This window comes from Hemicordylus capensis, chromosome 1 (assembly GCF_027244095.1).
Source record: "Hemicordylus capensis ecotype Gifberg chromosome 1, rHemCap1.1.pri, whole genome shotgun sequence".
NCBI classification, from domain to species: domain Eukaryota; kingdom Metazoa; phylum Chordata; class Lepidosauria; order Squamata; family Cordylidae; genus Hemicordylus; species Hemicordylus capensis.
The window spans coordinates 312,899,013-312,914,505 of NC_069657.1; the positions used below are offsets into that span (position 1 = coordinate 312,899,013).

A 15,493-nucleotide genomic window follows, 5' to 3' on the forward strand; every position below is an offset into this window, starting at 1 on the left:
TCAGATGGTAATGGAATGCAAATCAGGGTCTGATGATAATCATAGGACCTCTTCTCACAATCAGTGAGAAGAGCTCTGTGGAGGTCTGCGGGGAGAGCGGGTTTTACTTACCCTACCCGCAGACATTAGCTGACCCTTCCCTGTCCTAGCACTAAAAGCTGCTGAGCACCAGCTCCTGCCGGAGGGGCACCGCATCGCATTATTGGGATCCCCCCTCCTCCCTGAGTGTGCCCACCATGGCTGCAAGCAGACACACAATAACAAAAATGAGGTCAAGGGAGCACTTGCTCCCTTAACCTCATTTTAGCAGGAGGATACTTTGGTGGGTTTGCCACCATGTAGCCACCCGGATCAAGCCTGAGCCTGGTGCTTCACACAAGAGTGCAAGGGAGAGGGCTGAGCTCCCTTAATCCAGTTTTGCATACTCGTGTAAATAGCCTTATAGTTTCAAGGCAGGCTCATGTGGGAGAAAGTGGCCCTTCAAATATCCTGATCCCAATGGTTTATGGCTCTATTGGCAATAACTAACAGTTTGAATGGTGCTGTGAAATGAACTGGTAACCAATGCAGATTGACCAATACTGTATTTAAGCTATATCTTCTGAAAAACAAGGCCCAGACAAAACCCTGGCTGCCACAGTTTATATCAGATAACGATTCCCAGCACTTTTCAGAAAAAGCCCCATGTACATGTGTTGCAGCAATCTAATCTGGATGTGACCAGGTTCAGTACAGCACTGAACTATATGTAACACTCTACCAGTTTACCCAGAAATAAAGGTGGCTTCAGGATCACCCCCAAACTACAAACCAGATTCTTTAAGGGGAGAGCAACCCCACTGACAATAGGCTAACTCTAGATTGGCTCTCCTACTGACCACCAGCAGCATCCCTTGTGCTTCTGTATTGAGTCTCAGCTTGTAGGCCCACATCAAGTCCATTTCTACACTCAAGTGTTGGTTCAAGACGTACAAAACCTCCTTGGGCTCCGACACAAAGGAGAGATAGAGATGAATGTCATTAATCTCTGATGACACTCCACATCCCTAGGCAAGCTTTCCCAGCAGTTTCATGCGGATGTTAAAAAACACAGCAGACAAGTGGGACCCTGTGAGACTTCAGAGGCCAAAACAATGAACGGTAGTCTCCCAACACCATCTTCTAGGACCTGCCTAATAGATGACCCAGAAGAATACCACAGTCAATAGCACTAAAAGCTGCTGAGAGGTCCAACAGAATAAACAGGGTCAGTTTCCCTGTCTGGTTTCTATTATTCCCTTTAGGCTGCTTCTATCCTAAAACTGAGCTAGAATCCAGATCAGGAAAGACTGTGCATTATCCAAGAAAACCTGCAGTTGAGCTGCCGCCATCCACTCACCCACCTTGATCAAGAATGATGAATTTGAACCAGGACAGTAATGCTTAGATTAGGTAATGCTTAGAATTCAAAGGTTTTACCAGAACATCTTTTAATACAGTTGGTACCTCACAGTCTCTGTCAGGAAGCATTCACAGCTCCCACCACTCCACTGGTCTGTCCCAATCTAGCTGCCTTAAAAACCAAGAACGGCAAGGGTCAAGAGGGTAAGTGGCTGGCTTCAGACCTCCAAGAATTCTGTCCATACCCAGGTTGAACAAGCTGAAACATAGCCATTAAAACATTCACATTTCTAAAACCTGTTCTTAAAGTGGAGTCTGCTGGAGCTGATGCAAGCAACTACTCACAGTGAGCCACTGGGGCACCTCCCTCTCCCCAACTGAGGGCCAAGACATAACAGGCTTTTCACTGCTCAGGAAAGCTCTGCTAGACAACAGCTAGAACAGCTCTGCTAGGCGCTTTCCAGACTCGCTGAGATACGACGTGACTCCATTGCAGGGTCTAATCTGGAAAGTGCCCTAGACAACCAATGCAATGGTGACAGATAAGTAAAAGTTCTTTGTCACCATCACAGCCACAGAGTAGATGCCAAAATGGGTAGTGTGTGTTTAGTCAGATTTCTCATACGTCTTCCTCACCATCACACTGGTGCCAATGGCAGCTTCCCTCTGGGGACAAATAGCAGTTTGTGGGGAGATTTTTGTTAGGACAATGATGCAGGGGAAATGTTGCCCCTCCCATACACCAAGTTCCCAATCCTGATCCCTTCTAGGAGTTTTTCACACAGCAGGCTTTACCGCAGGTTGGAAGTTGCCCCCAAAACCCGATGCAAAAAATGGCATTTTTTTTTACCCCAGACATAAATCGGGCCACACTCTCAACATGTAGTGAAAACCCCAAATTGTGTGTGACATGCTACCCAATAGCTCACAGGGACTATGGAGGAAATCTGGCCGATATCTGAACGCACATCCTCCATTCCGGAGGAGATGCGAGCTAAAAGCCCTGTGTGAAAAACGCCCTGGTAGCTCCTGTATTAAAACCAAGAACATGCAAGGGGAGATTATATTTTTAATGTAATATGTGGTTGGTCAAGTCACTACCCTGTAATGTTGTCAGTGAACACAGCTGTCCATGATTTAGTCTAACTTTGAAAGACAGATGTAGGAAATGCTGAAAATGAGTTAAGAGACAAGAGCCTGGGAAATCACAAGAACAATTCAGCAGACAAGCCAAAGAATTTAATACATGCCATAAAAATTATATACTAGGTTATTTTTAAAAATCCAGATGATTTAATTAAACTATCCTCTATTAATAGTAAGTAATTTTTATTAGCATAACATAAAACCAGCAGAATTGGGTGGGGAGGGGGAGGTTGTGGTTGCTTCCAGATTAATTCCTGACAGACAGATCTCATGCAAGCAAAACTTGTATCAGCAAGAAGTGTTAATGAAAGCTGGAATAACATTGGAACAAGGGTTACTATTAGTTCGGTCTATTCAGCTGACATTTTTTGTCCTAGAACAACAACACAACTTACAGCCAATCATTCTTGCAAGCATTTGAGAGAGAGAGAGAGAGAGAGAGAGAGAATAATAGTGACTAACACGTTGGACAGCCATGCAGGAAGCAGCACTGTGTGCTGCCCTGAGGAGTCATTGGGGCTGCCTTTCAAGTTGCACAGCAGGATCCCTAATGTCGATGTAGGTCTGCTTGTCATGTCAGCCAGTATATATGCTTGACTTGTATTTAAAATTATTCGTGCCTTGAAAGCTTAATCAGTTCTTTTGCCAGGCACAGACCAACAATCTCCTTCAGCACCTAATGATCAACAAGAGGGGCAGAGTGGCAATAATTTCAAGATATAGATCAGATTGTGCAGCTTGTGCAGCAATCAGCTAGTGCCCCATATTGGACTAGAGTTCGTGCAACATCTTCTGCTGGTGCAAGAACTAGTTTAGAAGAGAGATTACTTTATTTGTGTGACATCGTCTGCTCAGTTTGCTCAACCACTGTTCAGTAACTTAATTAGAAGGGTGTATATGTATCTTTATACACAAAATGATTAAGTTGATAGTGTCTTTTCTCTAAGCAACACAGTATACGTATCTCATCTTTACCTTGAATGTCATCATTGAAAGTGCAGTACTGGTCACGATATTTATTCAGGAGTCTGAATGCATTTGCATTAGCAAAATCCTCAAACTGAATGAGGCAGTTTCTTCCAAACCTGGGGATACAAACAGGTCATACATTTAAAATGGCGACAATGAATTAAATTCCATTCATTATATAACATGTTGGTCATCTGTCTTACAATTTGCACAGGAAAGTGTACTGCTAATTTTCAGATAGCAGAGCACAATTTGCTAGCTAAGAACCAAGTTAACTGATTAAGTTGACTAGCTCAAGTGAAAATATGATAGAAACATATGTGATAGAATGTGTGGAAAGAACAAGGACATCAATTTAAAATCAAAGCAATAATATACTGGGCAAATCCACGAGAAGAGGGACTTAGAGGTAAAACATTAAATATGGTATAAACAGATCAAAGTAGGTTTCATTTTATAGAGAAATCTGAAGATCAATAATTCATGCTTTATAATTGGCCAGAAAGTCTGACATAGCTAATAAAAATTCAGTGTTCAACAAAAACCAACTGATTAAAATATGGATAATAAAGAAAAATAAGTTATACCAAGTGTGTGTAAAAACACTTCAGGCTTTACTTTTCTTCAATTTGCAAATTTTAAAAAATTGAGCAAGGAGAGGTGAGCATAATGTACCAGCGTAAATAGTTGATTCAATCATCATAAAAGTGCTTAAAAAAAAAAAGAATAACCACTGCAAAGAGAAATCCAAATCACTGTAAGCAAAGACAAGTTTCATCACCTAATTTGCCACAATACTTGCATTCATAATATATTTTTAGCATCGCTCCAACATACATAGTAATGGGATCAGTTTTCATAGTAAACTCTGTGTTACTGAATCGGCTTCCTACTGGGTTTAAAATGGCTCCATGTGCAGGCCAAAGGAGCAGCCAGTCTTCTATATTTCACCACCTATCATAGGTCATCGTTAGTCATCTGCACTGAATTGCAGCAGGCTTTCTTACAAGTATATCCACTACTTACAAGTGTGGCATAATAGTTTTGTGTTTCTAAATCATTTCTGAGAGTATAAATATGTGTTATGTAATGTTGTATATATGTACAAACCATTATTATGTACAGGTAGATTGCATTTTTTAAAAGCTTAACAGAAAACGGTAAGACAACATCAATTCTTCTAAATATATACAGTAGTTTATTACTAATATGAGAACTAAATGTTACTATTATATCTACGTACATGTTGTTATTATATTTGGTATTGCCTATATTACAATACAGAATCTTGAACAGCAGCACATATCTAAACAATAATAAACAGGGAAAAGCTATTCAATAAAATCCTCAAAATAAATGGGGGTAAAAATAAAGGAGTGCAAGTCCTGTGGCTCCTGTCTTCCAAAAGCAGAAGACCTGAAAAACAAGAAACAGGGATTCTGCCAGACGCATTCCCACGTTCACCAGATCTTCCTCAGTGACAAGAGAAGTTCTGTTCTGAGGCTCTTCAACACAAACACACAGGCCTTAAATGCCTCCAAATCAAGTAACTAAACTGTTAAAATAACTTCTCAAATTAGTTGAAACAAAAATGAAAATTCCAATATTGACATTAAATAAAATACAAATCCCCCCTGCACCTAAATCTCCTACAAGATCAGAATCATGTTGCTGAGAGTCACACTCCATTAGTCAGGATGTCAGGCACTATCGGTGATATTTAAGTTTGTTGGGTTTTTTTAACATCCGTATACTAGGAGATCTTGAGGCTGCTCACACACGTAGCCAAGACCTGGCTGAGGCAGCCAAGCCTGGGCTTGACTGCCTGTGAGAATTGCCGAGATCGTGCCTGATCCCAGCAGTGCTTTGGCGGCAAACCTGCTTGCGGAGCCAGCCTCTTAAACCAGGTTAAGGGAGGGAGCACTCCCTTAGCTCCGTTTCCTTGGTCGTGTGCAGGGCCAGCTGCTTTTAGCGGGCGCTGCAGCAGTAACAGGTGCCTGCCTGTCCCTGCGGGGATCCCCACAATGCACTGCATGTTTGCATGGTGTATTGTGGGATTTCCAGGGGCCCATCCTGGCCCCCGATCCTCCGCGCTGCCTGGGGCAGTGGAGGGTTGTCTGGGTTCTCAGTGAGTGCACCCAGCAATGGAGGAGCAGTTGTCTGTGGGGAAGATAAGTTTGAGCAGGCTTCCCTGCCACCTGCCCAGTAGCCCTCTCACTCTGCAATTCTTTGATTGTGGTAGCAATAGTATATTTGGTAAAAAACATAGTCAAAACAGTTCAAATGAAATAAAAATTACTCTGTTCTTTGAAGTATCTGTGAAAATAGATGGTTCTGAAAATAGATCTGTGGACAGGTTAGAGATGAGATGAGTGGGAAAGGTGCCATAGTGGTAAACCCATTTTAGTACTATGGCATGTTTCCTATTCATCTCAACTTACAGGTCTAGCCTTGTCCCCTATATTTTAAATCTTTTGCTAAATTTGTTATGATATGCAGTAGATCAGTTAAATGGTCTTCATCCATCACACTTTTCTGGGCACAGATCTCACACTGGGCAAAGAGGTACCTTTTACCGTGGTGATTCTCTTTATTTAGCAGGGGAAGAGTAACTGGCCCTATCCACCCCCAGCACAGTACTTCCAGTGACTGTTGCTGGTGTCTGTCTTGTGTTTCTTTTTAGAATGTGAGCCCTTTGGGGACAGGGAGCCATCTTATTTGTTTGTTATTTCTCTTTGTAAACTGCCCTGAGCCATTATTGGAAGGGCGGTATAGAAATTGAATTATTATTATTATTATTATTATTATTATTATTATTATTATTATTATTATTATTTCACATGTAAAAAGTGGCGTTGTCATCTCGCAGTCATGCAGAGGGATTCCTAGTGCACCAAGAGAATGCATACCTTCTGCTCTGTTCACAGAGTTCACACTTCACTATCTTTCCAGCTAAGGTGTAAACACACAGTCCAGGTACCCTCTTTCTTGCCTGTCTGACAAAACAGCACTTGTGAATCTATAATAGGGCTGAACAACTTCAGCCCACCTGACTATTGGCCACTGTGGCTAGAGATGATGGGAGTTGTAGTCTGACAACAGCTGGAGACCGAAGTTGTTCAGCCCTGCGATAGATTCATAAGTGCTATTCCATCAGACTGGCAGGAAAGAGGGTACCTGGACTGTGTTTTTACACACTTATACATTATTTCAGAGCAGACAAATAAGGAGAGAGTCAACAAGGCTAAGGAGTTACTGATAAAAAGAACTGTTTTATAGAAATCTTCTAGAAGACATTTCTACAAGGAATCATTAAGGTGAATAAGTTGTGTGTACATTTAGCTGAATAAATAAAAATATTCATCAGACAACATAACCCGTCCATGCTTCATGGCAGAAGGCAACCTCTACCTGAAGGGATTAGGGGGGAAATCATATATGAAATAGCTTTTAAGAATGTTGCTCTTTTAAATATTTGTACACCTTCTTCCAGAGGGAATCTAGTATCTGCCCCTGCAGGAACAGGATGCTGTACTTAATGGATCATGGGTTTAGCTCACTCACTTCAGCTAGAACTATTTGAAAAGCATGAAATCCCATTACTGCTTATAGTGAGAGGCTTAAAAGGATTAGCCATTCTTGTTAATAATCTACAGGGATTTTTTTTTCTTGGTATAAACAACTTAAGTCAATTTTATTCTACTTATACAGAAGGGGATCAAAGCTGAGAGACTGGGCCTGGTACATATCATTACCCAGAGCAGGCACTCTATGTGATGGACAAACCATGAATGCTCCCACACTGAGGTTGTTCTCAAGACCTTACGCTGTCGCTGGGGAGGTCTGCAGGGCAGACAAGCATCACTGTCTTGCCTTTGCTGGGCTGCGCACCCACAAAAGTGGCAGTGCGGTGAAGGCAAAAGCTGGGAGTAAGAGGACTTCCTGCTCCCGCATCCCAGAGTGCCCTGCGCCACAACTGCAGCAGCTCTCCCCCCACCAGCTCCCTGCCAGAAATGGTGACAGGCCAGGCAGAAGCCTTTTTACCCAGGGGCAAGCATTCACACGAGCTCCTACCAAGGAAAATACCAGGTTAAAAAATCAGGCTATGCTCTTCTGGAGCAGCCGGGATCCCTCTGCTTCCAGCACTCCAGACGACACGAACTGCCTGGGGTAACCCAGGCAGCTTGTGTTGTGAGAATAGCCTCACCATCACCATGTCTGTACACGATGTGTGATGTAGCACAGAATACACATTCAAATTGTAGCTGATTCTCTCCACTTTCTGTTTCACATTAAATACAATCACATGTTGATATAAGAGAGAGCTTGAGAAGTGATTTAAGCAGCACTTGTGAAAATGCCTCTTAATGCTTGCCTCCCAAGACTATGTTAATCTGTTATGGCAAAATGACAAACAGCAATATCCACACTATTGTTGGGCTAGTTTAACACTGTTTTGCTAGCCTAAGGACTTACTTGACCATGTCCTCATGATGAGCATGAGCACAGTTAAAGAGTTAACTGACATCAGTGAGCCCCATTCACTCCTACTAAGCATACTGTGAGACCCTGGAATTTCCAGGCTATCCCAGTTAAATCACTGAGGTTAAGGGGCATTTAATTCTGGTTAGCTATCCCAGTTAAATGCTGGTCAATTTCAGTAATGTAACCAGGACAGAACAGAAATTCCTCATAATGTCCTATCCTCATAATATGTGGAGGTATACGGGGCTCACCAGTCATGGTTATCTCTTTAATCCCGTTCATACGCATTGTGAGATTGCAGCCAATGTCACACAAAGAAAGTAACCTCTGTTCTAAACTGGTTCTTGCACCAGCAGAGGATGGTGTGTTGCACCAACTCTAGTCCATTATGGAGCAATTGCTGCACAACATGTTGCACAATCGTATATATCTCCTGAAAAAGGTTTCCCACTAGCAGCTGTGCAATACTGCAGAGCAATGCAAGCTATTTAGAAGGACATATTTTCTTACATTATGCAACACGAATCTGGATCCTGCCCAAAGAATCCAATGACAACTGAAGGATGAGTTCCTCTGTTTTCCCCATGGCTATTAGAAATCTTGCTGTTTAAATTGGGGAAATGGCACAAGGGAGCTACTTCTGATCTAAATTGTGTTGGTAGTAGCTTTTAGCAAAACAAAAAAACAACCAACCAGGAATTACTTAAGTCAGGAAAACTACATGGGGGAAAGGGCTGTACACATCTCTCCTCCAGCTCCACGGACCCAATCTAACCCCACCCCTAGGCTTTTAGGAAAAGAAAAGATATCACAGGAGCTTAGGAACATAGGAAGCTGCCATATACTTAGTCAGACCCTTGGTCCATCTAGCTCAGTATTGTCTGCACCAGGGATTCTCAACGTGTGGGTCCCCAGATGTAATTGGACTTCAGCTCCCATAATTCCCAACCAATGGCCACTGGATTATGGGAGTTGAAGTCCAATAACATCTGGGGACCCACACGTTGAGAAACCCTGGTCTACACAGACTGGCAGTGGCTTCTCCAAGGTTGCAGGCAGGAATCTCTCTCAGCCCTATCTTGGAGAAGCCAGGGAGGGAACTTGAAACCTTCTGCTCTTCCCAGAGTGGCTTCCCAGAGCAGCCCCATCCCCTGAGGGGAATATTTAACTGTGCTCACATTTCACATATGCAACCAGGGTGGACCGTGCTTAGCTAAGGGGACAAGTCATGCTTTTTACCACAAGAGCAGCTCTCCTCAGGAGATCATCAGGAGATTCACTTGCAGATCTCCTGGGTTCATTCCTCATTTAGCCCTTCATAGTTGATCATAAGTCAGTGGCATATCTTTTAGGTGGCAGTGGCACCAAAATATCAATGCATGTGTATCTCCCACAATTGTCCCTCATGCTTACTTTGTTCATCTGGTCAAACCCTGCTTTAGATGATGGAGAGAAAAGCAGTTGAAGCAGCCCTATTATGTCTGTTGCCCTGGGGCTGTGCAGTGGCATTCCTTCCAATATTTACAATGCCTCTACTTTGGTTGCTTTTTGGAGGAGTGTAAAACTCATCATTTCTGGCTGGTATTCAGTACAGCAGTGTAGGGTTCCCCCCACCTTTACTGTTTGTGGCTGTCACACTAGCTGACATCCAAATGACTGTTGTGCTAGTGCAAACTTGTTGCACTAGTGTAAGAATGTTGCACCAGCTGGTTCAGCTAAGTCCAGAGCTTGTGCTCTGGACTAGTGTTGCGCTGGTACAAATGGGTGCACCAGTACAACCTGTAGTGTGCCTCCTGCTGTGAAATCTCATTCCATATATGTTGCAGGGAATGATGCAAAGCTATCGGCTGTTCTTGTTGCACAAGCTCAACTTTCTCAAGCAGACCAGGAACACAAGCCTTGAGCATCCACTCAGCTATATGACTTCCTTGCATGTGTGCATCTTTGCTGCATCAGCACAGCATTAGTCTGGATATCACCCACTGTTCTTTTTATGTCACTTTTGTTGCTGATACTTTGATGTTACAATGTTTTAGATTGTTTTTTGTAACTTTCAGCGCAGGAAAGGCAGCTTATAAATGATAATAAAATAAATACCCGGCACCACACATTTTCATTTAGACATGGTATGTGCATATCCCAAGCTTCCCTTTAACTGACTGATTTACTACCCAACTGTACTTCCTTAGGATTCTATAAAGAGTGAAGAATTTACAACTGGATGACAACACAAGGCAAATTCAATAATTCTTGGGAGCTGAATAGCAGACACCATTTGATGTCACGAATCCAAAGTCAACATTCCATACTTTAATTTCCAGTAGTTTTCTAGCTCTCTACTATCCTTTCATATCCTACTATATCTGAGACCGCTAACAGAAATTCCATGAGTTAAGTAATAGCACTCTTGCTGTTAAGTCCTACCCAGTATATATTTGGCTGACTAGTAACTGTAATCCTAGATATAGCTTTAGCCTAGTGATTAAAGTTGGTGAAATTCAGAAAAATTAAATAGAGAAAGCAGACTTGTAACAGTTGTAAGAGTGATCTTTTAAGAATTATAGAATGACGATAGCACTATTTCTAGACAATATGCTCATTTAGCAATTTTTGCTGCTTTTTTTCAAAGTGGGACAGATAACGATATGTCAACTGATTTGAATGGACTTGTTCAAGTCCAGCACTCTTTCCTTTGTACCACACTAGCTGATATATTTACTATATCTATGTACACAAATATACACATATACATGTACGGGTAGATGAAGAGAGATAATAATGCTTAACATACATAGACTTCATTTTAGCAGTAGCGGCTGGTGTGGGCACCACGGGGGGGGCGCGTTGAGAGGCACCTTTAAGGGTAAATTAATAGGTGCTTTCCTCTGCTCTTGCCACACCTGAATGTTGCTCAGAGCAGCAGTGTGCTGCCCAGGACCCCCTTCTTCTTCTTTATTTATTTCGGTCATTGACCAGCATCAAATGAACAATTCATAATAGCATTGAATTAGGTAATAAGTTCTTTGCGAGTTTTACAGACAATAAAACAAAACTTGGTCACACTGGCAGAAACCGTTTCTTTAAAATTGGACAGCAGGTAGTTAAGTAAAATTGATCAGTGTGGCCAGGAAAGTTCTTTAACAAGGGAGAAATAAGATGTAAATGAATATCCCTATAAAAAGCGCAATATATCACCTCTTCCACTCACCTGGCTGTCAGTGGAGGATCAGCTTTAAGGAGGCGAGGTGAGTAGCAGAGGCAATCCCCCACCACAGGGAGTGCTGGGAGGCGCGCTGCTGCTCTGAGCAACATTCAGATGTGGCAAGAGCAGAGAAAAGCACCTATTAATTCACCCCTAAAGGTGCCTCTCACCACGCCCCCCCCGTGGTGCCCACACCAGCCGCTACTGCTAGAATGAAGTCTACATATGCTAAGCATTATTATCTCTCTTCATCTACCTGTAGATGAATATGTGTATATTTGTGTACATAGATGTAGTAGATATATCAGCTAGTGTGGTACAATGGAAAGAGTGCTGGACTTGAACAAGAGAGTTTAGGGTTCAAATCACTATTCTGCCATGAAGCTGGGGGAAGGGTAGTTTCTTACAGTCAATTCCTGTTCTCCAAGACTCCCAGAGGGCATTCCAATCATCAGGTTAGGCTCAAAAACAGTGAGAGAAGAAACAAGAGGAAAACATAGAGGGAAGACAGGACAAACATCCTCAGGAGGCCCTATCTATTTCCCCCACATGTGCAGAAAAAACAGAAAAAGTACGGGGGGGGGAGTACTTTTTACCAGACAGGCCAAATACCCTCTGGGAGTCTCAGAGAACAGGAATTCCTGGTAAGAAATTACCCTTTCTCATTAGGCTCCTGGAGGGCATTCCAACCATTGGGATATATAAAAGCAGTGCCATCCCAGTGTGGGGAAGGTACCACATATCACTGAGTAAGAACATGCTGCAGAACCCATCTGCCAAAGGCAGCATCAGATAAGGGGGAAAATTATCTTACAATGTTTAGAAGATGAATGAACAGAGGCCCAGGTAGCCACCCTACAAATTTCAGCCATGGGAAAACTACCCTTTGTTGCTGCTGAAATAGCTGTCCCCCGCAAGAAATGAGCCGTGACGCCTGTAGGGAGAACCTTCCTCAAACTCTTGTACACCAACAATATACATTCCCTGGGCCACCTGGATAAAGTCGCAGACGACACCCTCTTTCCCAGGGAACCATCCTGAAAAGATACAAAAAGTGACTTGGGTTTCCATTTCTCAGCAGTCCAGTCCAGATAGAACCAAAGTGCCCTTCTGACATCCAAGGAATGCCACTTGTATTCCTGAGGGTGCACTGGTTTCAGACACAGAGTCAGCAAGGACAATTCCTGAGACCTGTGAAAAAGAGAGTTGTCCTTTGGAACAAAAGAAGAATCAGGGCGCAACACTGCCTTATCCTTGTGGAAAATACACAATCCAGGATCAGCCGACAAGGCACTCAGCTCAGACACCCTACGAGCCAAGGTGATGGCAACCAAAAACACAGCTTTAAATGTCAGTGTGTAAAGATTGCATTTAGCCATGGGCTCAAAAGGCGAAGACATACTAGCAAAGATAACCCAATTTAAATTTCAGGTAGGAAACCTGTGAAGCACTGGAGCATTAAGCAAGGCAGGTCCTTTGAGAAAAGGCCCAATATGGGGATGAATGGATACAGAAAACTGCCCCCGAGCATCCAAAATGTAATTTAGTGCAGCAACCTGTCACCTGAGGTTATTAGTACTCAAGCCTGGCTGCCTTTATCAAGTCCAGACTCCAGGAAACAAAGAATATTGTGGACCCTCACATCAGCCAACCTATCATGGGAGCTGCATTAAGATTGAAAAACCTGCCAGATTCCCCCGTAAACCATGTTAGTAGATGCGTTCCTGAAGGACAACAGTGTGTGGAGCACAGCATCAGAATATCCCATCACACTGAGACCTTCTCACTAAGCCTCCAGGCTGTGAGATGGAAATGATTTTGCTGAGAATGGACCACCACACCCTGAATCAACGAGTCTGTGTGCACTGGAATCCACCAACCATCTTGGATTCTAGATGAATGAGGTCTGGAAACCACAACCAAAGAGGCCAATGAGGAGCAATCAGTATCGCCTCTGCTGGCTCCTCCCATATCTTCTGAAGAGCCTGGACAGGAGGGGAACAGGCCGAAATGCATAAAGCAGACCCCTTGGCCATCAAAGAGCCAGGGCATCCATCCCCATCCTCCAAGGACACAGCAGATGTGCAAAGAAGAGTTCCAGGTGTGTGTTGTTGATTGTGGCAAGCAGATCCACCCTTGGCAGTCCAAACCAAATGACCACCTGTTGGAATGACACAGGACTAATGACCACTCAGGCGAGACTGAGGCGGGACTATGAATGAGGTGGGACTAATGACCACTCAGATTCCATCAAAGAGTTCCTGCTGAGCCAATCTGCCAAAACATTGGAGACTCCTGCTAGATGTTCTGCCCTGATCAACCTCAAATCTTGCTTTGCCCAGAGAAACATCATGCAAGCCTCTCGGTGTAGGGACTCGGACTTTGTGCCTCCCTGTTTTTTTTATGTATGCTTTTGTTGTCATGTTGTCGTTTCTGATTAGTATTTGTTGACCCTTAACCAATTATTTGAACTCCAGCAGAGCTAGTCTCATAGCCTTCAACTCTGAACAGTTGGTGCTCTGCTAGGCCTCCTCCACTGACTTAAGGCCTTATGTAGTTCTGTCCCACATGTGCACTCTCCATCCCACCAGACTGGCATCCATGGTAATCACCAGCCGAGATGGATACTGAAGGTGTGCACCCTCCAAGAGCCTCCCATTCCACAGCCAGTAGCCCAGGGACAAATGAACCTCCTTCAATACTGGAATCAGGAAGTGAGATCTTAGGGTGATCTATTCCTGAAACGTAGTAGATGTTGGAGAGGTTGGCATGGAGGTGGGACTAAGGCACCAGATCCAGGAATGAAGCCATCATGCCCAGTAAGCTGGCCAATTCCATAAGATCCACTGTAGCCTTGGCTCTGATTAGGCATTGCCTGTCCTGTGTCAGGAAAGCCCAGTGGAGTCTGATATTTATCATCACCCCCAAATGATCCAAGATTTGTGTCAGAGAAAGAGAATTCTTTTCCTGGCTGACCAGAAACCTGTGTTCCCATAGACATAGCAGGATGGTTTGGATGTCCTTCAGGGCTCGCTCCTTGGACAAAGACCTCACCAGAATGTTGTCCAAATATGGGAAAAGATAGACGCCCTGCTTACACAGATATGCCATCACTGCCACCAGAAACCTGATGAAGTCCCGAGGAGCTGATGCCAACTCAAACTGAAGAGCCCGGTATTGAAAGTGTCTTGTGCCGTAACAGAACTGAAGGAACTTCCAGTGTTGTTTCCTGATTGGAATATGCAGATAGCCCTCAGATAGGTCATTCGAAGCCAGAAAGTCTTCTTGATGAATTCATTCTAGGATGGATTTGAGAGTCTCCATCCTGAAGTGTTTCTTCTTGAGGAATCTGTTCAGCTATTTAAGATCCAGAATGCCCCTGGTGTCCCCATTCAACACTCCATTCAACAGCTATAATGAAGAGATGGAAAGATCTCAGAGGCCATGGCTGACAGCTTTTACCTTGACTGTGAAACATTTATGGCATAATGCAGAAGTGTCAATCCAAAAAGTTAAGTTTCCAATAATATGGTGTACTCTATAATTTCATGTTGAGTCCACAATCTGCCCTGCAGACTGGACTGTGGAGGGTCAGTGAGATCACTGCAATTCCTGGGCGCCTGGGAGAGTCAAGAGCCAGTGCACAAGCAGGAATGTGCTGCAGCATCGGGCAGACCATGCTCCCTTGTCAGCCAGGAGAACGCACTGCAGAGCCCTTCCCAGTGGGATGGCCCAGGAAGGGCTGGTGATGGTCCTTCCTACCTGGACATGCGGAGGCTGCAGTTCTTAGCTAGGCATGGGCTTCGAGGGAACTGCAGCAAGCCACACAACAAAGCTCCATTGGCTGGGAAGTCTCAAGAGACCACGCTGAAATCCAAGCCACCAAAGTGGCCTAAAAAAATAAAATAGAAAATACTCCCCTGTCCCCTTGTAAGGTCCTGGCCCAGACTTAGACCAATCGGAAAGGGAAGGGGAGAGTGAGAGAGAGAGAAGTATCACCAAAAAAGAGAAAAAATCTTTAAATTCTAACTGAGGACGTGGGTCCGGTGAAGAGCCCCACAAAACACTACCTACCTGCTCATTAGGCTGGGCCAGACTGGGAAGGCAAGGCAGCCACTCCCTCTGGGGGAGTCTCTTCAGTTTGTCCCTGCCTGCTGTTCCAGGGCAGGGGCCTAACCCAATGGTTGGAATGCCCTCCAGATAATGGTCCCTTCTGGGTGGCAGTATCAAGGCAGTGTGTGCGCATGTGCATTCAGAGTGGGGCCTTCTTGATTCAACCTGAGTGGGATCTAAATTGAACTGAGTGGACAT

The 15,493-nt window shown here is 43.8% G+C and overlaps 1 protein-coding gene and 1 long non-coding RNA gene across 10 annotated transcripts in view; one reads left to right on the forward strand and one right to left on the reverse strand.

The window, feature by feature from the left end:
* ME1 (malic enzyme 1) overlaps window positions 1-15,493 on the reverse strand; it is a 309,975-nt gene that overhangs the window by 52,101 nt on the left and 242,381 nt on the right. For all 7 annotated transcript variants that reach the window (XM_053287114.1, XM_053287115.1, XM_053287112.1 and 4 more), the window contains one exon: window positions 3,502-3,611. In XM_053287114.1, coding sequence (XP_053143089.1) covers window positions 3,502-3,611 — 110 coding nt within the window. The remainder of the gene's footprint in view (window positions 1-3,501; window positions 3,612-15,493) is intronic.
* Window positions 1-15,493, forward strand: part of LOC128341061 (uncharacterized) — a 138,096-nt gene that overhangs the window by 46,486 nt on the left and 76,117 nt on the right. The window lies entirely within an intron of this gene.